The 22,542-nt window shown below is 55.3% G+C and overlaps 1 protein-coding gene across 1 annotated transcript; it reads right to left on the bottom strand.

Moving 5' to 3' along the window:
• Positions 1 to 582: 582 nt before the first annotated feature.
• Positions 583 to 22,143, bottom strand: LOC122377542 (ATP-dependent RNA helicase DDX18-like; the record flags this gene model as incomplete). Its single annotated transcript, XM_043357660.1, has 3 exons — positions 583 to 1,270; positions 18,231 to 18,401; positions 21,961 to 22,143. Coding segments are annotated over 3 exons (672 nt in total), but the record flags the coding sequence as incomplete, so codon positions are not given.
• Between the last annotated feature and the right edge of the window lie 399 nt (positions 22,144 to 22,542).

The raw sequence follows: 22,542 nt of genomic DNA, 5'->3' as shown, positions 1-22,542 counted from the left end.
GGAGCATAAAACGATCACCAAACATGCAGTTGCTTCAAACCTGGCTTCAAACGATGGTGGAGTACCCGCTGAGAGGCAGACATTCATTTTATTTTGCATTATTTATTGGTGCTAAAACCCACGTGGACGGTAAAAATGTTATTATCTCATTGCTAACTATTAACAGGGAGCGTGCTGCCTAGTTTATTGAAAAGAGAGTAACATAATCGACCAGCAAACAAAAACAAACATCGGTTGGAATCGACGAATTCAAAGGCAGAGTTGGTCGGAAAGCAGTACCTGACCGAAAAAGAAACACTTTTTGAAAATGACGAGCCATCTCGACTTGTGACCACTCAATCGGTGTCGACATGAACGGAACGCCCATCTGAAGCGAGGGCGAGACCGGGCAGCGGCACTGCTGTTCGGGCACCACCCAGTCGCCGGGCAGGCTTTCTATTCTAGGTAGGAGCGCGGCCATCTTCCCCATGCCCACGTAGTTCGTGTTCGGCCCCGTGCCGTGACGTGAGGTCGGCCGGCGGGGGCGGCCGCTGCTTTCCCGCCTCCCACGCCGGCGTCGGCACACAACAGACACACACCAGCTGCTCTGTGAGACGTGTATTGCTCCCATTCAACACCTCCGACTGTCACACAACACAGACGGATCGCCCGGTCAGGTCACAGGGCGCCCGCCGCCCCCGCCCCGCCGGCCGCCCAGGTGAGGCGGGTGGCGGCCCCGCGGCGCGCTGACGGCGGGCGGCGCAGGGCGGCGGCTCCACCCGAACACCAGCCGGTCTGCCGCCTTATGAGGCCGGCCAGGCGCCGGCGCCGCCCCCGTGCCGCCTTATTCGGCACACGGCTGCCCCGACGCCAGCATGGAGGCCCTCCGTCCGCTGACCGGCCACCTCGGCGGCCTCCCGCTCCTCCCAGCTCCGCTCCCAGTACCCGACTCGCCCTCCCGCCCCGCAGTGTCTCACCGCACGAACCCCTTCCCCGGCTTAGGCCGCGAGTAGATCTTGGCCTTCTTGGCCTTCTGCTGCTCGTCATGAACGAATGCCGCGCCTCCGCCGCCGCCCCGCTTCCTGGCGCGTCCCTCCTTGGACGCGTGCGCCTTCAGCTCCACCGCCGGCGGCACGGTGAAGCCGAACGACCTGCCGACGCTCTTCAGGTCCAGCTGCTCGATGTCGAAGATGGACTTGAGGCTGTGCGAGTTGTAGGCGTGGACGTAGGCGCGGAACGCCTCCTTGGCCGACTGGTTGAGGAAGTAGTTATTGGTGATGAGACGCTCCAGCTGCAAATGATTGCACACGGGTTAGTGGAGTCGGCACAACTGCGGACTGGAACCGGAGACGGCGAGAGGACGCCGGAGATGGAGAGAGAGGAGACAATTTCCAGGTGTCGTCACTGATTTCATTGATCAGGGTCATTGGATTCAGCGAAAATACCTTCTCTCCATAAATTTACGTGTCGCAATTGTTTGCTCAACATTCCCTCTTCCAAAGATCCCACATGTTCTCTCTTTTCACGATCAACGCCGAATTTCCAGCCTCAGAACACGCCAAATAGTCCGGCCGTGTCAGGAGGGGACGCTATTATTAATGACCTAAATGACCCCGTTAATTTCTCTCTCCGCCCGGCCCACGACACACAGCGGTGCGTAGATCCTTCACACCGACACGGCGCCGCTCCCATTTATCGTCGGGTGCGCACACAGGATTGTCGGTCCCCGTCTCTGCTGGGTAAGTGAGACAACCCCGGCAGCTGGGCGCAAGGTTCCGACTTCCGATGGCGGGGCACAAAGGGTAAATGGATGGTGTTAATTTTACTAACTACCGGGTAGGCTGCTGTGAGTTTCGGTCCATTAGGGGAGCTCTCATGCGTGACGCGGTGACAGTGACGGTGGAAGAAACAATGGCAGCGATTGGCAGCGGTGGTGACGGTGGCAGCGATGTGACAATGACGGTGACAGTGACAGAAACAGTGTAGTGGTGGCTGGTGACGAGATGGTGACGTTGGCGTTGATGGTGGCGGCGGAAGTAAGCATGTAGTGACGGCACTGCCAGTGACTGGTAATTTCGTTGGCAGTAGCAGTGACGGGGACAGATTTGAGGCTGTGGCGGCGATGCTGACAGTATCTTTCTCTCATCGTCCCAGAATCTCATCTCATCCCCATCATCCCCACCAACCCCACCATCCGGCACTGACGTCACCAAACGACCCCGCTCCCAATCGCCGGTCACAACAGTGCGCGTCTCCGCTGATCCGGAGATCGGAGCGGCGACCACAACACCGGCGTCCCCGCTCCGTCTGATCATCGTCCGTCAGCCGTGCCTCCGTCTGCGGCCACATCCGCTCATCAGAGGACGAAGAGACACCGAGGGACACGGACAGTGTCGTCCTTCCCTCAGCCGCGTCAACAGCCCGCGGCACAGAGACGCCGGCTCCTCATCGGCTCTTGGTGCCTCACCAGTGACACTTCGGTCATGGGTGGAGCCCGTCACAGGAATGTCGCGGGATGAGATGCTATTTTACCCGATTGCATTAGATTATCAAGTTGCCTTACTGTTTAGTGTAGTAATTTTGTTCTGACATTGCTAACGTCAATTTCAGGCAATTTAGGGTCGGGCAAGCAGCATTCCAGAACTAAAGCAAATAAACGGAGAGAAAGAAAGACATGCATAATGGGAATGAGACGAGGTAGGTAGATAAAACCTGTGTTACAAACTCCCCGTACCCACCATCCTTCTAACCAGGTATCCGGAGGCAAAAGGTCAGGTCGGCCCGGTCGGAGGGAGCAGCCCCCAACTGGCTGTCTCGGCGCCGACCGACTGATACCGAAAATAAACGATGATTCAGCGGGGTAGGGCGGCGTTACGTGCCGTTCAGATAGATATACGAAGGCCGAGCGGCGGCCGGCTGCGGTCGTCTGTTTCCGCCGCCAGTAGCCGCGTAACTCGTAAACTCGTAACCCGTGCCGCGGGCGTGTGGGGCAGGGAGGGAGCGGGCACAGGAGAGCAGCCAGCTGCCCCCAGCTCATCAGAGTTCGAGTGGGCGCGGCGGACTGAGAGTGACTGACGGATGGGATTGGGGCAATCTGGGCCGGTTTGATGGCTGTCGGCTGAGTTGAGGGCAGAGACCACTTAGCTGATGAGGTAAGAGGGCGTTTATAGACTCCTGTGAGTCGATTCGGCAGTTTGCGGTCGAGGGTTAGACCCCAGGGTGCCGCGTTTGTTCCCGTAAATGATGGCAATTTGGCATGCGATGGGACCTGACCGAACTCATTGGCTCCAGTTGTAAGCTGAACTACGAGACACTAATCAACTGCCGCAATAAAACTGACACAGCTAGTCCAAAAACAACTCGGACGTAAGCACGTTAGCGTTTGAAAGCAGTCTCTCTACAAGCTTCGTGTCTGAATGTAATCAAAACAGGGGCGGCCGGTACAGCCGCTCGGTGCCATGAAGTGGACCGGACCGGGCCGGGCGGCTCGCAGAGTCACGGCCAATCAACACTCGCTGCCGTGACGGGGTCCAATCAGGCTCTCCGACAAACCACGCCGGCCTCCCGCGCCGGCAGCCCGAGGGCGTCCCGATTTCCTCCGTCCCGTGCCGCCCGGCGATCACTCAGCCGAGAGGGTCTCTCCGTCACCCACTGGCAAGATGGGGCCGCGCACCGGCACCCGCGCACGCACATAACGCAATGAGTGACAGGACAGGGTGGAGAGGGGTGATGACCCGAGGACAGGGTGTGGTAGACAGATGTCAGTGTCAAATGTCAATGTCGAATTCCGATGCGGGGAATCAGGCTCTCAATCTGCCGTCAATATCGGTGACCTGTCACCAGTAGGAAGTCACTGCCGCCCCACCCCGCCGGCCGTCAGAGCCCTGCACAATCTCCCGTCTCTCGGCCGCCACCAGTCAACACGCATGATTTACCACGGCGCGGGCGGAACAATTGTCTCGGTTCGTGTTTTAATTGGCGAGAAAGGCGGCGCCGGTGGCAGCCGGCCGCCGACGACCCGACAAAACCTGCCGACCGAGCCGTCCGGCACAAACAGCCAACTGGTCCCCCCGGTGCGGGTTGGGTAACAATGCCGATACCAACGCGGCGCTGCCGCCTTCAGGGAGCAGCACGGGCCGCGGTGCACCCGGCCAGAAAATGGCAAACCGGATAACTTTCCAACTGACAGACTGGTGGGGTTTCAGGGATAAAGGCGCATACTTATTACTTCTGAGCGGGATAAGGCACCAATGCAATTAAGATGTTTGCTGGTCGAGTGGGGTCTGTAACAGCAAAACGAGACCAGAATCAATTCAAGCCCGACGAACAACTCTGTGGCAATCGACAATGAACTCCCAGTCATCTGGGGCCTGTTCCAAAAAAAGCAGCAGAAAAGAAGACCACAGCATGGACTGGAGCATGAACTAAAATAATGGGAAAAGTCTGGACCGAGAAGAGCCACCAAGTCAGAGTCTACAACTAATCCTAAGCTAAAATATCACATATAATAAACTTAGGTGAACAAATAGTCAACAAAGAAAGGTCCTGCGAGACATGTCGAATAAACATAATACAGCAGCAAACAGATGCCCTAGGTGCGGCGCTAATTTTGGTCAGGAGCGGGTCCCAGTGTTGAGCTGGTGTCCCCCAAATAAGGTACTCGAAGGTGGTCGAATTAACCGGAACGTCGGAAGAGCCCAAAATAACACGTGCTATCATCACGCAAGTCTGCCCCCACTCCCGTCCGAGCGAGTATGTTACCAAATAAAACGCCCCACACAACAGTGGTTCACCCATGCCTCGCCGAAAACATTGCCGTATATAGGATAACGGCAGCATAATAAACAAACAACCCAAATGTTGCCAAGGCTACCCGAGTTAACTCGACAACTCACTCAATCCCACACAGTATGAAGTCAGCTAGCACATCTCACTCTGATCCGTAAATCGAGAAGGGAATAAAATAGACGCCCGCGCCGGCGCCCCTAACTGACAGATGGTAAAACAGCCGGCCGGGGTTGATTGCACTAGTTGGGATCCGCCCACACAGACAGACAGACAGACAGACACTGCCTTCAAACTGGAGCTCCACTGTCCTTGACCACTTCAGGCCGACACATGCGTGGGATGTGGCCTCAGGCGCGGCACGGGTGGCTCAGTAGGGCGCACCAGGGCGTCTTTGAGACCAGCACCAGGTCAACATTTCCGCCCACGAGATGACCAGAAACATGAACAGAGCGAGCAAGTTAGACCAGACCATCTCGAAGGCACTGGCCATGTATCTTACAGCCATCAAACGAGCTACGTGGTCGACCCGACCAGTTCTCGGAGAGCCTACATCAAGCGAGCGATACGGCCCCGATCACGAGATCAGAGTCGGCGACTGCAAGGCCGGCCGGTGGTCGGAGGAGCCCAATGACGCCACCGCTGAACAAAGTGGTCGGCCACAGCAGCGGCCTGTCGTCTCCACCGCACCTGGTGGCCGAGGAGACGGCAGCGAAAGAGGGGGCATATATGCTGAGGAGTTGCCACTAAAATCGAGGGGTACATGACAAATTGTAAAATACCTTGGACTTACTACTGTTTTAATCACCCAGATATTCCAAAAATAACCGGCAAATCGCTGCGCGACCTTTTGACTTCAAATTATCATGGTAGGGGACCAAAATCTACCGGCAAACCATTGAACATTGCAAACACTTGAACCGCTTGGACATCTTCAGCCACCATGTGCTGTGAACAGAATACAAATAATCAACCCACCGCAATCGGTTTAGTTTGTGTTCCTTTTAGCACCAGTCTCTGCCACAGCCGGCGGGGCGGTATGGCGCGACCTCCGCCGCCCCGGCACAGCCCAGTCGCCCCCTTTGAAGGTGCTCCGGTGGGTCGGGCGGGCCGGGACACGACCCAGCCGGCTCGCAGACAGGTGAGTGACACCCAGACACGGCGCCGGTCACGGCTGCCGGCTCCGCTATCACCAGTCCAAACACCACACTCTATTTACCCCACACATCAGACTACTACCACCAATCGTCGGCCGTCGACAACGTGACATGATTCATCCTCCGAACTCTGGAGAAAAAGTCGAGTAGACGAGAAGACGAACCCGTTGACCTGATCGTTACACCTCAGTGTCACGTCTGGACCCTGTCTCGCCAGACTACCACACCAGATGCCCTCCAGGCGGTGGTTACACCAAGCTGACATCAACGAACAGTGTTACACAGGGCCGGAGAGGTGACGAGGCTCAGTAATAACCCGAGATCATCCCCTCTCAGCCTGGTCGGCACCTCTGCCACCGGCGCAGCCCTCAGCCGCGGGCGGCGGGCCCGGGCGCGGCAATTGGCCGCTGGTGGCCGCCGGCGGCGGGGGCGGGGGCGGGGGCGGCCGAGGGTCACCGGTGCCAGGTCAGCGTGACCCCGCACACCTGGCCAGGTCAGCAGCTGCTCTCGCTCAACGCCAGCGTGCCCACAGTGATAAAAGACATCACACAGACAACGAACCACGATGCACATTGTTGTCAAATTTCTCGCTCGTCGCTGTTTTCCAGACGGCGTTATCTGGACAAGTCTGACGCGCCATCGCGGCCATGTCTTTGTGTCCCACTCTCTCCGTTCGGCCTTCGGGGGGCATTACCTCTCCGCGGGCCATTCGGAGACCATCTTCTCTCCACCCACGCCCGCTGCCTCGGCCTCTCCAATGTTGGCCATTTAGTGACCTGCCGGCGCTGGGCCGACTGAATTATCCCAAACCGCCGGCACCCGTCAATTACAGACGTAGTTACGCCGCCGAGCGCGCCGCATTATCACCCATCTCGTCCATTGGAGTGATGTATTTACGGGGGCGGTTGGGCCGGCCGCCGCTCGGGCAGTTTGCCGAACAGTCAGAGACAGACGAGGACGTAACGCGGGTGATCGTCCGTTACAGCACGCCGCCCGAGGGCACGGCGACGGCGAAACCCGCCACGGCGAACGGCCAACCGGGCGGGCGGCTGCATGTTGCCATTGACAAAGGTTTGATTTACGATGATGCGGCCGGGCCGCGAGCGTCGTCCATTTTTCCTCAAACTGCCAAACCTGCCGGGGTGAGCGACAGCTCCGGGGGCGGCGGAGGAGACAGGGGCGGTTAGAGTTTGTATTGAAAGGCGCCGGGCGGTTGACAGCTTTCATCAGAGCCACTCAGAGAGTCGGGTGGATTTCGTGACGTTTACTCCGCCCAAAGTCACAACTGGTCGTCTCTCCACCCAGATCATAGTCCGTCAGTCCCACAGCTGTCCGTCAGAGTTCACAGAAGCCGGCGATATGTCACATCAGGACGGGTGCCGACGCCGGGCGGAGACTTTGAAACCCGACGCCGCCCTCTGACGTGGCGCGCCTCCAGCTGGACACCCACACAGCACGGCTGGCGCGCACAGTTGCACTCACGTAAACCCCAATCCGGGAGTACACATAACAGTTCACACCTACCTAGCCACCTACATACATGTCGAATTCTAGTACACGGCCGTCAAATCCGGACATGCGTGACGGAGCTACATGAAGTGCGTGCTGTGCGTGCGATAGTGCGTGCGATGCGTGCGGGACCGGCCGATAGTGGGCCCCGGTGCCATCAGCCGAGCGATACGCCCTCGCCCGGCGATCGGCGCCTTAATAACGGGGTAATTAGTGCGTAACGAGGCAGCAGCGGAGGCCGGCGGCGGCCGCAGCCATGTCCGGACCGCGGACAGGGGCCTGCTCCGACCGCACCAGACCCACAGTACGTCACCCGCCCTACGGCGAAACGGCGACACAATCTGCGCTGCTCCGCCCGGGAACTCAGGCGCCAGGGATGGCGTGACGGGGTGGCTCACCATATACGGAAAAATTATCGACACAGAGAAACGCGGGCGCCCACTCACCCACACACACAAACACAGAGACAGAAGGACGATTTTACGACCGTCAAAGGAAAAGTGATTCCCTTCGTTTTGTGGTACGTCTGCTGGGACACTGCAAAGGGGCGCTGACCGCAGCTACAACAATGCACCCCATCACATTCGATGAAAGGGAAAATCAGACAGTGTACCCAAACCACAATGTGGTGTTTGGCGGCCGTTTCGTGACTTCATCATGACGTAACCGTGAAGGCGTCCTCCTCCTTCCACCCACAAACCAGATTCGCCAGGTCCCCGAGCCTCTGTGGCTCCACAAGCGCGACTGAGGTCAATGCATGCAACACAGGAATGGGTGGAGGATGTCAAATTCAAAGCACGCGACCAGCGCCACCCCGGTCCGGTCCTACCCACATGTGGATGTCACGTCCATGTGTTACCGATCCCGCTATGCCCTCCTCCACTCCTCCCCGGCAATTCGACCGAACCCGTCCCGTCTCACCCACACTCGTGTCCAAATTAGCTGCCTGCTTCCTACGCAGGGCAGCACGCCGTCGGAGCTCCGGTAAAAAGCTACGCGGCGCGCCCGTTCCTCCGTGCACCAAATCGCCCGGGCCGCCCCCAGAGGCCCATTTTTCAGCTGTGGAATGAGACCCTCCTTCGATCTGCATGCGCAGTCGGTGCGCGGGTCTGTGGGTGGGACCGAGCACGGCGCACGGCGCTGGAGCACGGCACAGAGCACGGCACTGAGCACGGCGCCTCTCAGCACGCCACGGTACGGCCGGACGGACCCCCAGCACCAGCCCAGCTCCAACAGAACTCTATCGCCAGGGAGCATCGCCAGACAAAAGAAGCAGTTTCGCGTAAAAACTGTTCGGATTAAAACCGCTGCGCTTGATAGGCCTTTTTTAGTCTGCTTCTTGTGGTGGCATTTCGCGCCAGGCAACATCAAGGAAAACGCTTTCCCCGAATGAGGAAGGATGCCAGGAAGGAACTGCTAGCATCGACTTACAAATCGCGGCTTATTACAGTTGTCCGCAAGTCAACTTACAATCGCCCACCGCCAAATTTCGAATCAACAAGTGCGATAATTATGCGAAGGCGAATTTGCTGTCACTCTTCCCTTGTCTCAATGAATACTTGACGAAGGAGCACTTTTACCGAAGGTCGGTAAATATCCGACCTGACCTGATCGGACAAAAAACGAAACAGACACCCAAAATTTGGACTGAAGCGAAATTCTATCACAAACAGGTAGGTACCTAACGTAACCTCAACTCGATAAAAGACAATAGGCGTGTGGAGAAACGATCCGTCCTGTCAAATGAAAACAAACTAAATTCCAATGATCCAAAACAAAGACACACCAAAACAGTTCAACCTCATATCGAAGACGGATCCAGCCCGGTTCGAGCAGACAGCTCTGCGCTCCGACCTGCCGTCAGCTGCCATATAAGGAGTGATGACGTCACCGGCCGGTGACCATGTAAACAGGGCTGCTCCGACCGGCCGGATCGGCGGGGCCACCGCTGCTGCCGATATAGCGCCATGAATGGTTCGACTGTGACCGGCGACCGGGTGGCGGCGGCAGACACCAGAGACGTCACAAAGTGCCAGTGACGCAGCCATAGCGGGTGATTAGGGAACAGCTGACTCAGCTGGTTGCTGGAAAACGAGGCGGAATGGGGCAGAGATAAAGATGAAGTAAGATGAAGGCCGTAAATGTGTTACATCTGGGTGCGACTCACAGAATAGGGCATAGTCTTAACACTTTCATATGAATCCCACGCGGAAAGGTGAAAGCTAATGGCCGATGACCAACAGCAACCGAATGCCGACAAATTTTCTGGAACCTCCGGGACCATGCGCACCAATTCAGGATCGGACCCGAGCCAGACGGAACGCCACCCCACCGCGTATGGCGGCAGTGAATTAGGAGCACGGGTACAAGGCCAGCCGACGGGGGCCGCGGCGCGCTTTTGGGCGCGTTCCGTGCCGAAGATCAGGATTCCGAGCACGAACTGCGCGGAATAAAGCCCACTTACGAAACCGCCGGCCGCTGATGGCCACTGCCGTCCGGCGTGCCTCCGCGCAGAGCCCGGCATTAACGCTAAAGCCGCCGCTGAATCTCTCTGCGGCCAGCTATCAGCTGAGTGGCGCAGCCACTGCAGAAGATCGCACTTCCGGTTCACACTGGTACGCACGGCAGCGGTGATTCTATTCTAAGGCAGGGACCACACACAGTAACAGCTAGGAATTGTGAAACGCTCTGGTCAATTGTGCAAACATCGGTGTACTGGAAAAGGAACGTCGACGGTTGTGCACAAGCTGCGAGACTGAACCGAACACACCGACACTACCTCGTACGGAAAGGGCCGGATCTTCAAACAGGGTTAACAGAACAAGACATGACACGAACGCGCGCTCACCATACCGTCATGGGCCCTCGAAAGGCCAAACATCCCACTCAGTTCTCTGTAACATGTAGAGCAGTTCTCCGTGAACCTTACATCGCTCCCAAATAAGATCGAACGACCATTGCCGCCGCTCTCGCAACAGCCGATCAAAGCTGCGCCAAGGTAAGCGTTTAGTATAACAATCGGAGCGACGCCGCGTCGACAACTTCAGCTCATGTCACCTTCAACGGATGACATCATCAGTATGTCACAGAGTTGAGCAACAATCAACACCGTCATTAATTGTTCGTCGTCAAATCAGATCATGGCCTATTGTCGTATATCGCAACAGCCCTCTGTACTTCCCATTGTATATCGTACTCTGGAGCAGTCCATAACGTCCACCACTGTCCACGGTCGTCCACGGGCGTCCACCGCCGTCCACCGTTGCCAGCCGGCTCTCCACCGTCCCGATTCTCCGGCCGCGGGCCCGAACACCCCATCTCAACACCGGTGGCATGCGAGCGGCCGGCGGCGCACCAAGCAGCAGCTTTCCATGCACTGGCCGTGGCGGGTAATTTCGGCTAATGTGAGCACACTCGCCGCCGGCGACACCGGACTGGTTATGATCAGATCCACCGCCCGGGATCGGGGCGGTTCGCCGTGCCGTGTTCCATCGGCTGCTAGAGAGTAAGTATTCAGAAACGTTCAGCACCGGTTCGATAATGAGCCCGCTTCATCAGTCGCTGGTGTACCTCGGGGCTCACTCTGAGCCTAACAAGCTGGTGGACCAATCATTCCTACACGACCGGGTATGGACTGACGCCATAAAATAGGACGCCGGACGCCGGCCGTGACTCAGAAGACCGATGTCCGTGTAATTAGCGAGATGTTCATCTCCGCGCCCGGTGATGGCGTGTCCACGGGCGGCGCCCGGCCGCATCGTCCTCATCAGTCTCTGCCAGCGGACTTTGACGCCGCCCGACTGCCCTGGCCACCAGCAGGGACCCCCACCGGTCAATGGGACGAGCTTTTCATCGACACCGCCCACACACCCCGGCGGCCTCCGCCCAGGACCAATCTGCGTCCGGGCGTCTCCTCCAGTCTCCACCAGTCTCCTCCACTGTCTCCGAGGCGGACCTCAGCGTCTCCCATCTCCGCCGTCCGTCCCGATTTGTCTCACCAGTCCCACCAATCTCACGGACCCTTTCCAGCGCCGGTAAGACACATCACCGAGCGGAGTCCGCAGCGAGAAGACGTCCGAACGCGTGCGTCACGTGCCTGATTACCGGCTGCAATCAATCACGGCGCAGTTCAGCGTCACGAGGGATTAGCACGCTATACAGCGCGGTCATCTTGGCCGGCTGCTGCGCGGTGGCGGCGCGAAAGGGGGGCCTCGAGAGGGCTGCCTCTCAGCATAGCGAGGCTCACAAAGAGCTGCGCCGAGCGGCAGAGAAAGCCGCGGCGCGGTGGACAGTCTGCCACCCTGCCACGTCACCGCCTGACGTCGGTCAATGTTTTCGTAGCTGAGAGACGAATGACGCCGGTGATAAAACGCCACCGCACTCAGCCGCGACGCCTGGCGAGGCGAGGAACAGAGGCGAAGTGCACAGGGAGGACAAGAGGCGAGGGTGGGATGACGGTCCGTCCACACACCTCCCTCACACAGGGCGTATGCCCGGCCGCGTCAATCTCACCACGCGAGACTGACGTGCGGCGGGGGAAGGAGCGCGGGGGAGGGAGTTTTGATTAGCAGGGCGGCGCCCGACCGGCGACTGCACGATCACATACAAGAATAGCTTCTTACAACAACACCAGCCTCTTCAAAACGCCCACCGACGCCTGTCTGACGATTGATACCCGCTGACAAATTGACCTTACCGCAGCTCGCCGCTGGGATGTAGCCCCGCTTGATTGTCATCGCAGGCTCGCCAGCCTGTCGTCGCGTTAGATAACATGTCGCCCACCGTGGCCGGCTAAGTTACGCGACACTCTGCCGGATTGATTATCGGGGCTTAAAGGTGTGCCGACCGCTGAAGTCATACTGCTTGTTGTTCGGACGGATTAGCCATTCTCACGTCGTCTGCCCACCGTATGCGCAGAGCACTGTCGCCGTAACTTCGTCGTACGTCCATCGTACGCTGGTCGTAAGTTCCTCTGCGATGCGTCTGTCGGGGGTGCGTTCACCCCATTGTGTAAGTACCTGTTGACCGGTAGGAACGCGTACCGTGATTCACTGCTCGTGGACGCTTCATCAGACGCTATACAAGTCGGCAGCGCACCGGCCGCAGTGGGATGACGACTGTAGGTGGGCACCAACCGGTGGTGACCGTTCGCACCACGCATCAGAAAGTACCCACCGAACCAGAGTCGTCGCCAAGGTTTCCGCAAGGCCACCAAGAACTCGGTCTTAGGCGGATAAGTGGAGCGGCGGCGGTCGTCGCTTTTCAGGTTGGCTCATCCGCCTAGGAATGTCGAAAGCACGCTATAAGCGTGCCACTGGCAGCGTTTTGGAGGTGACAAGTGGTACATAATCCGGGCTGAGGATGAGGAAATACGAGGGCGATGGGCGGCACTCTTTTTAGTCATCCGATAATAGGCAATGACTGCTTTGGATAGCTTACATAACGCAAGCAATTAAGCTCCCAAGAGTATTTTTTGCAACTGATCTTGCGCGGATGTCAACTTTGACGTCAATCGGACGTGCGCAGAAAGTAATGACACATATAAATAATATAAGAAATTATACGCCGAGCCACAATACCGAGTCTGCTCTACCGTTCATCAACATTTTCCCCATTGGGTTGGGTCATTTCTTTGTACTATGTATAACGATCGAACGATCCAAACCGTCCACTGATTTCTCGTACCATCCAACAAAGCACATGCCATACCCGCCTTGCGAAAGCAGCATCGCTCGCTGCCGTTTATAGTCGGCGGCAATCGCCGTTCATTGTCGATGACTGCGCGGCCTACCCTTTATAGTCACAGTCTGGAGGCAGCTGGCGTCTGTCGGTAACGCGGTTCTCCGACCCAGTAGCTTTCCGCGCTATCGGCTGTCCCGCGGTCACGGCACTCACGAGCGGCCAGCCTTGTGTGCTGCTCCGTGCTCCAGATCGGCAGAGGGCAGCCTTTCCTGGGCGACAGTCACCTATTATCGGAAGGACGTTTTTCGTAAGTTCATTGAGGCGCACGTGGTGGTCAATATCCCCCAAACACGCCACAAATATGGTCAAATAAAATACCATCGCATGGCGCAGGTAGCATTGACTGACATTTTCCTCGGCGGTTTTTTACATCAGCCCAGTCTGAAGCCGAGGTCATACCGCGCACAGCATTGATAAGCGAAGAGACTCAGCATTTTCGGCGAACAGTGCACGCATTATACTGAAAACACGAGTTCTGTATCGTTCCTCCAGCCTTTTTTGGAACATGCGCCGCGCGACTCCAAAAGAAGTGAATGAATGACATGAATCATGGCAGCGACTTCGTCCGCCAAACACGAGCATGAAATAATAAAAAGGTTTGTAGGTATAGATATGGAGTATGATAACGGAGCCACAAAGGAAGAAACAGCGCTACATTGTCCGATATGCATTCCGGTGGCATTTTCGCCATTACATCCAAAACGGGGAAAATTCGTATCTACTAGATTATGACGGATTTCCCTGCATGACAAACCGCGATAACTAGTTGAATGATCGTCTTCGGCCACTGAAGTGACAGTAAAACTCGGTCGATGCGAATATAGGCACATGCTCTACGGTCCATATCTATGCTGCCCTTGAGAACGGCTTTCAGAACAGAGGCGGACGCGGCAACTCTTTGCATAATGTATATTGATTTATTGTCAGCCAATGACACCACTATGAAACTTGTCAATCAATTCAAAAACAACAACGAACGGTATATGATGAGTACAACTTGGAAGATTGCATACAAAGCTGATACAAAGTAATGAGCGCCGCCAAGACAAAAAAGGAAAAGCATATATCGATAAGCGATATGATCAAGCCACAAAAGATAAATGGAAAAGTCGTCAATATACCGCTCAAAAGATTTAAGAGCATTTTTTCGTAAAGAAGCCAGATAGATCTCCATTGCGTGAGTAAGAGTAGTTAGCTACTGCGCGGAGTTGGCCCGGTGGCAAAGGTGGCGGTGTTTCCGACAGCGGACCGAGACAGACCAAAGGTGCGTGGCGAACAAGGGATCAGCATGCCCAGTGGGCTTTAGGTAGTGCCCGGCAGTGGATAGTGGGTCGGCTGTGTGGACAGCGGATAGGTGGACAAGTGGACGAGCGGTGGACGCTGGTCGGTGGACGGATCGTGGAAGGCGCGTGGGACAATGGACAGAGGGCAATGAACAGTGAGCAGTGGACGGTAGGTAGAAAGTGAATAGTGAGCTGTCTGAAAGCGTCCCAGAGCAGTGAGCAGCCCACACACGCACACCATCCACCTCCATTGTCCCTGCACCTCGGCCGCACATCGCTCACCCCTGGGGAGCGGCTCCGAGCAGCTCCCCTCCCTCCCAGGCGCACAGGGAGCCGGACAGAGGCCGGCAGTGACTCCCCCGTCCGCCCGCGACACGGCGTCCCCGTATTAGCCGCATTGTCGCCAGATGAGGCGATAGCCGGGCTACACGGCAGCGATACATCACCAGTGCCGACCCAGTTCGGTACCGGCGAGAAAGGAGCTCAGAACGACGGCAGAGAGCCCCAGAGGCCAAGGTGAAGGAGAAATACGCTGGCATGGATCACCAGCGTCGCTTTCCTATCAGAATAACAAAATGTCGATAAAGGGATATGGTTGTAGCGAACATGCTTGAAAAGATTGCAAGTAAAACTGGTTTGTGATCTGGATGCGATTTATATCAACAATAATAGCCGAATCCCGAAGCTCGAGGCTTGCACAAGAGCTTCACATGCCTCAAAGTATGGTAAGTCCGCTGAACTATTTACTTTTGTTTGGTTAGAAAGAGCCTAAGCTCAACAAGAATGAGAAAGAACGTATGAACATGCAATCATGCATGCATCTTCTATAGTCCTAACCCATAACCATAAATGTCAACCTAACCGGGTGAGGGCACTTTTGGCTCGTTGGCCATGGGAAAAGGACTAACAAAATTAAGACACCACATGCACATTGCACAGTGTACTTCTTGCATTTCTAACGTTCAAATACATCAGCAGTAAGCACGGTAAACAGAGAGCACGTCGACCCAACCCGCAGTACCAGCACCACCTGGCATCCGATTTTCGGCTAACACCCCGCTCCTCCCCGGGCTTCTGCCCCAGAAGCCCTACACCAGCCTACACATTGTTCGCATTAGAGAACACGGCCTTCCGGCAGCAGCAAGGAAAACCGTGCGGGCTGGGTGCAGAACAAAGGCACGGGAGTAGCATCGCCCCTGTTATCTGCAGACCATCTCCCCGAGCAGCAGCACTAGATCCAGCGCGAGCCCCGCCCGCGCCGCCGGTTAATCAGCACGCGCTGCAGCGGCTCGGGATCCCGCAGCGCCGCTGACAAATTTCACCCGAAACGACGACAGAAATAGGCAGCTCGATCGACAGCCCCCACCTCTGGGATTGATAGAACCCGGCACCAATTGCATGCGAGCGTGCCATAAACTGGTGTCAATCTCCGCGGCTTAATTCATAAATCGCGGTGACAATGAATCGCCTTTTCTGGGTACGGACGAGGTCACTATAAAAATAGGACCAATTATCGACCTGGCATCGGCACTGAGTAGTCGGTGACAATCTGATTGTTACGTGGCGCCTATACAACCAGAAAACATAGAAATCGGCCGTAAATGGTTCAAAGACGCTGTTCGTACAAAATGATAGCGAGTTCCCTTATTTGAACAATAGCGGAAATTCATTCATCGCGAAAAACCATGCAATATGAATGGAGCGAAGCCACTTGCGGGTTCCGCACATTTTCATTTATTATTTAGTGATCTCCAGAGGCGCTGACTGGCTGCTTTTACGGCAGAATCAATGCATAAATCAGCCATAACAGGGGGTAGGTGCAGCAGTAATACCGGTTTTATTTAGTTTCACCAGGCACCGGCAACTTTACTCGCACGTTGCACAGTAACTGAATAGAGCTACTGAAATACAGGACGATCAGTTTCTGTTCAGTCGGTTACTGTGCGCTCATTTATCTGAACTTCAACTCAACTTTCAGTATACCTATGTTGACATGTAGAACACCGGTATAACCGCAAATCACCCATCCAAGCCAACCGCCCCACTTGTGACTCCGCCACCCATCAAAACCAAACCACCCCTCCTGAGAACTCGCAGACCACGAGTTCCTCTCGACACGTGCCAAGTGGTAACCCCGGCACCTGCCGTTACCCCGGGACAGCCGCCATGTCCGCTCCATGTCTCCCTAACGACGGCCGAGTGCCGCCTGGTGTGCAGCCTGGGCGGCGGAGCGTACGATGGGCTGGCGGTGGCACGTGCCAACAGAGATCGTACCTCCGAACGGGGGGAGACGGGGGAGGGGAGGGGAGTGATCCGGGGCGGCGGCGGCAGTAATTGAACTTCAGGAATATTGGTATTAGACATGCTACGCTGATGATAATGTCCAGTCCGTCAAGGGCTTATGCTAAAATGATTACAGTTGGGCAATGGCCTAAATAGTGCTGCAGCGCTCCGATGCGATTGTAGATAAAATACAGGGTGTCCAGAAAAAAGATACTACGGAAATTAAGTCGCATTCATTAACGCACGTGCCGATTTTGTTCCAAATTCATGTGCATATAGTGCAAGATTTGGCAAAACTCATGAGCACTGTAATGCGTCGTTGGAAAGTTGTCTGCTTGCCCTCCGAGATGGTCAACATGACCATCAGTCACCTGCAGACTGTGCTAGTGCTGGAGCTGATCCGCCGGAAGGCCGCTCACATTGAGAATCTGCTTTGAGGAGCTGCCGTGACTGACCAAAGAGTTTACATGCCATGTGGCACCTGCTGTCTGTTTTGCCATATTTTGGCGAATACAAGCATGCGCCATTTTAAAATGTAAGGTGTTTATTTTTGGAATTACAGCAAAAAATAATTGTATCCGTTTTTTCTGGACACCCTGTAGATATCGTTCAACTATAATGGCATAGCTGAATCAATTATCTTTCAAGAGCTTAGTGAATTGCAGCCCGTATTACCATCATGCAAAACAAGTCATGCCATCTCCTCAAAAGAATCTCATCTAGAGACTAACATTCGAATCATTTGTTGACCATCAACAAACCTCACAACAAAAACTCGCTCGCAGCATCAGCCATCTCGCTCTGCGCACCCCACCCCTGTCTCTCTCACCCACCTATACCCTTCCACCCCTGTCCGACACGACCCAATCTCCGCCCGCTGACCGGGCACTGACCGGGTCACGCATTGTCCTCATCCGTGTCGACACCCCTGTGACAACTGTGGCGCGGGCGGCGGTGGCGGCGCGGGGGTGACGAGTCCGGCGCTCTCCGTCCACGTGACCGCAGCTCGGCCGCGGCTGACCGGGCCGGGCCGTCCGTCCGCCCACGCCATTGTTCTCAGCACGGCATTTATCACCGTCCCATTGTCTTGGCTCGTGTCTTCTCACCGCCCGCCCGCCCGCCCGTCCGTCTGTCTGTCTGTGTGTCTGTGTCTGTGTGTCTGTGTCTGTGTGTCTGTGTCTGTGTGTCTGTGTGTCTGTCCGTCTGTCTGTCTGTCTGTCTGTCTGTCTGTCTGTCTGTCTGTCTGTGTGTCTCTCTGTCTGTGTGTCTATCTGTGACTGCCTGTCAGCTGAGTGGTGCTACTCAGCGCCCCAGTTAAATGGAGTGAGGGGGAGGAAGCGGGGGCGGCCGGAGAGGACAAGGGAAGAACACATCAGGGGTTGGATGTAGTCCACAGGGGCAGTCTAGTACAGGCCCATCCTCCTTGTTTACACACAAGGGAGGCACTACTAGGCACAAAGAGCGTCCCGACACCTTACAGTGCCGCACTCACCTGGTTTTGGATGTCGGCGATCTTGGCCCAGGAGAACTCGAACTCGTTCAGCGGCACCTTGGCGTGCTTGAGGAAGCGCAGGAAGCCGAGCTCCTCGGGTCGCAGGATGAGCAGAGCGTGGCCCCGGCCGCCCATCCCGCGCGCCGTCCGACCCACACGGTGGATGTACTCCTGTGGGGGAGAAACGGACGGGGAACGGGACGTTATTAACTGTGAAGTCGAAAGATGTCAGCATAGGAGAGCAATAGAAGGTTACTTGCACGTATACTTCGAACAGATGTCAGTAACAATTGCAATAGAAAATATAAAAGAATACAAATCAAGCCGTTTCTATGAGAAATAATGGATTGCTTAAACTTGAAACTGGACTCAAACGAGGGGATTGGGCGGCTTAGAGTGCAACATTGTATGCACCTGGGTCATGACCTAGCGGGTCAACAGTGTCGTACGTCCTTCTAAGATCTCTATCGTCATCAAAGAATGGAGTCATCAATGCGTCACCAACCACTCAACCCAGGGATGAGTAAGGCAGGATAATAAGCCAGCAATCAAACGGACAGTTTCGACAGTGACTTATTGATAAGTGAATGCTAGAAAAGCCACAGATAAGGATAATCTGCGGTCATTCTGGTCTCCACAAACAGCGATTACGCAGTAAATTACGGGTCGCAGACGGCGACGCGTTAGCGGCGGTATGTTTTGTGTGGGTACTTAGTTAAGATTTCAGTAAAAATGAGTTAAAAGGCAATAATTTATGAATATGATCTGAAGTAAAACACGAAAGCAATCTATAACATGCTATATTAGATACGCTAATAAAAAATATTCCGAGCAAAACAATCAAGCAACTCACTATTGTTCAGATCATTAATCATGATTCGGTAGCGTTGCTTGATTTATTTCCATACACAAAGTGCGGTGGTTAGTTCACATGTCACCTATCGAATATGAATAAGATACACTCGGGACCAAGCTCGAAACGCTGGCGCTTTCAAAACGGAATCATTTTTGTCAGCTCCTGACAGCTGGAAGCAGCAGCATTACACCCCAATTATCGTGCAAAGGTTTTCACCACCATAAAGTACACTGAGCACAATGCATGCAGCTTTCAATCAAAGGTCCTGGGCATGGGCGGCATCCCATTTGATTTATAACCGACATTAAGGTAAAACCATAGCTAATTGTTATGCAGGGAGGGTATCGAACGCCTAATTATGTTCGATGTAAGAAACGCTACCAGATCGCTTAGCTCGATGACCGCTGGCATTACCTGAGGTAGAAACTGATAAATGTCACATATTCGCGCCTACAATCGAGCTGCAGTTATGGTAATGATAACATCGTACTTAACAACACATTTACATTTCGCAACACCAACCAGAACTAGCGGAACCAGTGTAGCAAATAGCCAGCAATTGATTGAGAAAGGCAGCTAAATGCCCATTTGACTCGGGAACGAATCCAATCAGCAGATAAGATCTGCAGTACTATTTGGAGCAGCCGCCACGAGGCAAGATGTCCAAAACGAACTATTGAAGAGAGCCACAAGTCAGCGGGTTATCTTACACCATTAATCACGAACGATCGAAGAATACCAAAAATATAAAAATGAAGACCTAAAAAATCATCGCGCCTGCGCTTGCCCAATAATTGGTCCCCGATCCAAATCAATATCGGTCGCGGGTGAGTTATAGGGCAAAAAGCTGGTAAATTGGTGGGGCGAGGAGCGTGCCCGTGATATAATTAATGGCGACAGCTGTCCATTGTTCGGGCGCAGTGTGACCGGACCTGTCAGCGGCGGCGCCTGCCCACACACAGAGGAACTGGTCCACCCAGCTCGTCCACCGGACCTGTCACCTGTCCACACACCGGGAGACCCGTCCACCCCACCGCTCAGTTCTGTCCACATACAGAGGAACTGGTCCACTCCTAGCCGTCCACCGGACCTGTCAGCGGCGGCGCCTGTCCACATACAGATGGGGACCCGTCCACCCGTCCCACGCGTCCACCGGACCTGTCAGCGGCGGCGCCTGTCCACACACCGGGAGACTAGTGCCCTCCACCAGTCCACCTATTCTGTCCACCGATCAGACCACCACGCCTCACGTTCAGTTCATCTCTAACACACGGCCCCTGCATGTCACCTCGACACTCCTACATAAGTCCCAGCAGCAGCACGACCTACTTCCCACGGCTAAAACACCGTTCGTCATACTGCACCAATGCAGCCCACTATTTCATTCCCCATGTCCCCACCCGCCGTCATGTCCCTGTTCACACCGCCCCTGATACGTCACACCTTGTGTTATCTACCGCCTGAGCATCTCAAACCCAGAGCCCCATACCGGCTCGAACCCCGAGTCAAGACGAACGGCACACAACATGACACCGGCGCCGCCGCGGCCTGCATAGCGATCGGCAAAGCCTGATCGATGCACACATGTCTCCAGCGGCAACCACGACATCGGGAACACCCGTGGGCCCCGAGCCGGTCGATCGGCATCGACCAAAAACAGAGCAGCGAAGGTTAACCCGTCACCGCCGGCAGGAACTGCAGACGGCGAGGTTAGCTTCTCACGGCCGGGCGTGTTCAGAGGGGTTATGGGGTCCCACAGTCCGCTAAAAGCCTCCGACTGTCTTAGGCTGACAGGGCAACAAGACGGCCGGCCTCACAGCAATGCGGGAACATTCGCGACTCGGACAGGCCTTGTCTGTACCAGGGACCGCCCTGCTCGGGCGGGGGCGGCGGCGGGGGCGGGTATCGGGCCCGTATCTGGGCCAGCCAGGGCGCGGGGCCTGTCCCTCCATACTGGGAGGGTACCGTGCAACCCTGTGTTGCACCAGCCCCGGACAGACGCCCAAAACGTAATGTTGGCCCCATGACACAGGTAAGAGCAGTCCACAGAGATCGGCTGCACGGTATGGGACATGACATGGGGTTGTCACGGCCTCTCAACTGGCTTCAAGTACCCGCTGATACATGGAAATCATTACAATTTGTAACGCTCAGCCAATAACCACATTGATGTGTCCCAGTTGTAGCATTCATTTTTCATTTGGAAATTGAGTTAAGGCGCATTTTCAGCATAGAGCAACACGAGCCATCTCATCCCTTTCCTGACATATGTAGTAACAGTCTGACAGTAGAAACCTCTCCGCCCCGGGAAATCAATCAGCCAGTCCCCACACGGGCACACGGCGCCGGAGACTCCCAGTCCCTATGCAGATCACACGCCAGTCCCGCAGCGTCCCACCAGGGGCTGTACCGAGGCCAACAAAGATTAATGACACTAATCGGCCAATAATGACCGGCTCAATTATCGTCCGGGCTGTCATGAGTGGTCAGAACTCGGGCTGACATGCTCATCTGCAGCACGGCATTGCCGTGTCATCGATGTAACCTGTCGTCGATGTCAGGTATATAAAATAGATTCATCGGTGTCAGCATGCCGTGTCATTGGTGTCAGCACTTCACTCGAAATCTGGTCACTGGTGTACGAAGTTCCTCTAGGACCAAACCAAAACCAACCATGAAACGGACGGAGCGACGGACAGAAAGGCGTGCCATTGACCTTGGGGTCACCAGGCGGGTCGAATTGGACTTGAGGTCATCTAGCGCGAGTCCATTGACCTTGGCGTCATCTGGTAGCGCTGACCTTCGGCTAATGTCACTGACCTTGGGGTCATCAGGCGGGTCGAACTGACCTTTGGGTCACCTGATGTCACTGACCTTGGGGTCATCAGGCGGGTCGAACTGGACGATCCAGTCGACGGCCGGGATGTCCAGCCCTCGGGCGGCCACGTCGGTACACAGCAGGATCCCGCTGTCGGCGTTACAGAACTGGAAGAACGTCGTCGTCCGCTTCGACTGCTTTTGCTTGCCCTGTTGGAGAGAGAGAGATGGGGAGGGGAGAGAGAGTTGATGTGATTAGTGACCGATCACCGGGTTCCACTGTTTTATTTATCGGTGGTTTTTTAGTGGGGAGCCTTTCAGAATGTGGATCGGATGGTGACGGCCATGGTGATTTGTTTACATTTCACGAGTCGGGAGGGTTGGCGAGGTGAAAAACGACGCGTGTGATTGATGCCTAGAGAATGTCATCACAGACTGATGTGATGGATGTGCAATTAGAGTCCAGCAGATGCAAAATCATCACGTAGCAGCATTTCATAAAAATATGACATTCTGGTTCCGTCAGCTAGCGATTAATTGCCAATCAAATCAAGAGCAGGGCCATTACCAAACTGTCTTAGAAAAAAAAAACTGGGAGCATTAGCTGAAGTCTGAAGAGCCTGTGGTGCAAGTGACACA

This window comes from Amphibalanus amphitrite, unplaced genomic scaffold (genome assembly GCF_019059575.1).
Source record: "Amphibalanus amphitrite isolate SeventyFive unplaced genomic scaffold, NRLGWU_Aamphi_draft 000046F_arrow, whole genome shotgun sequence".
NCBI lineage: Eukaryota > Metazoa > Arthropoda > Thecostraca > Balanomorpha > Balanidae > Amphibalanus > Amphibalanus amphitrite.
The sequence above is the reverse complement of the archived record's forward strand: the minus strand, read 5'-3'. Positions and strand labels throughout refer to the sequence as shown.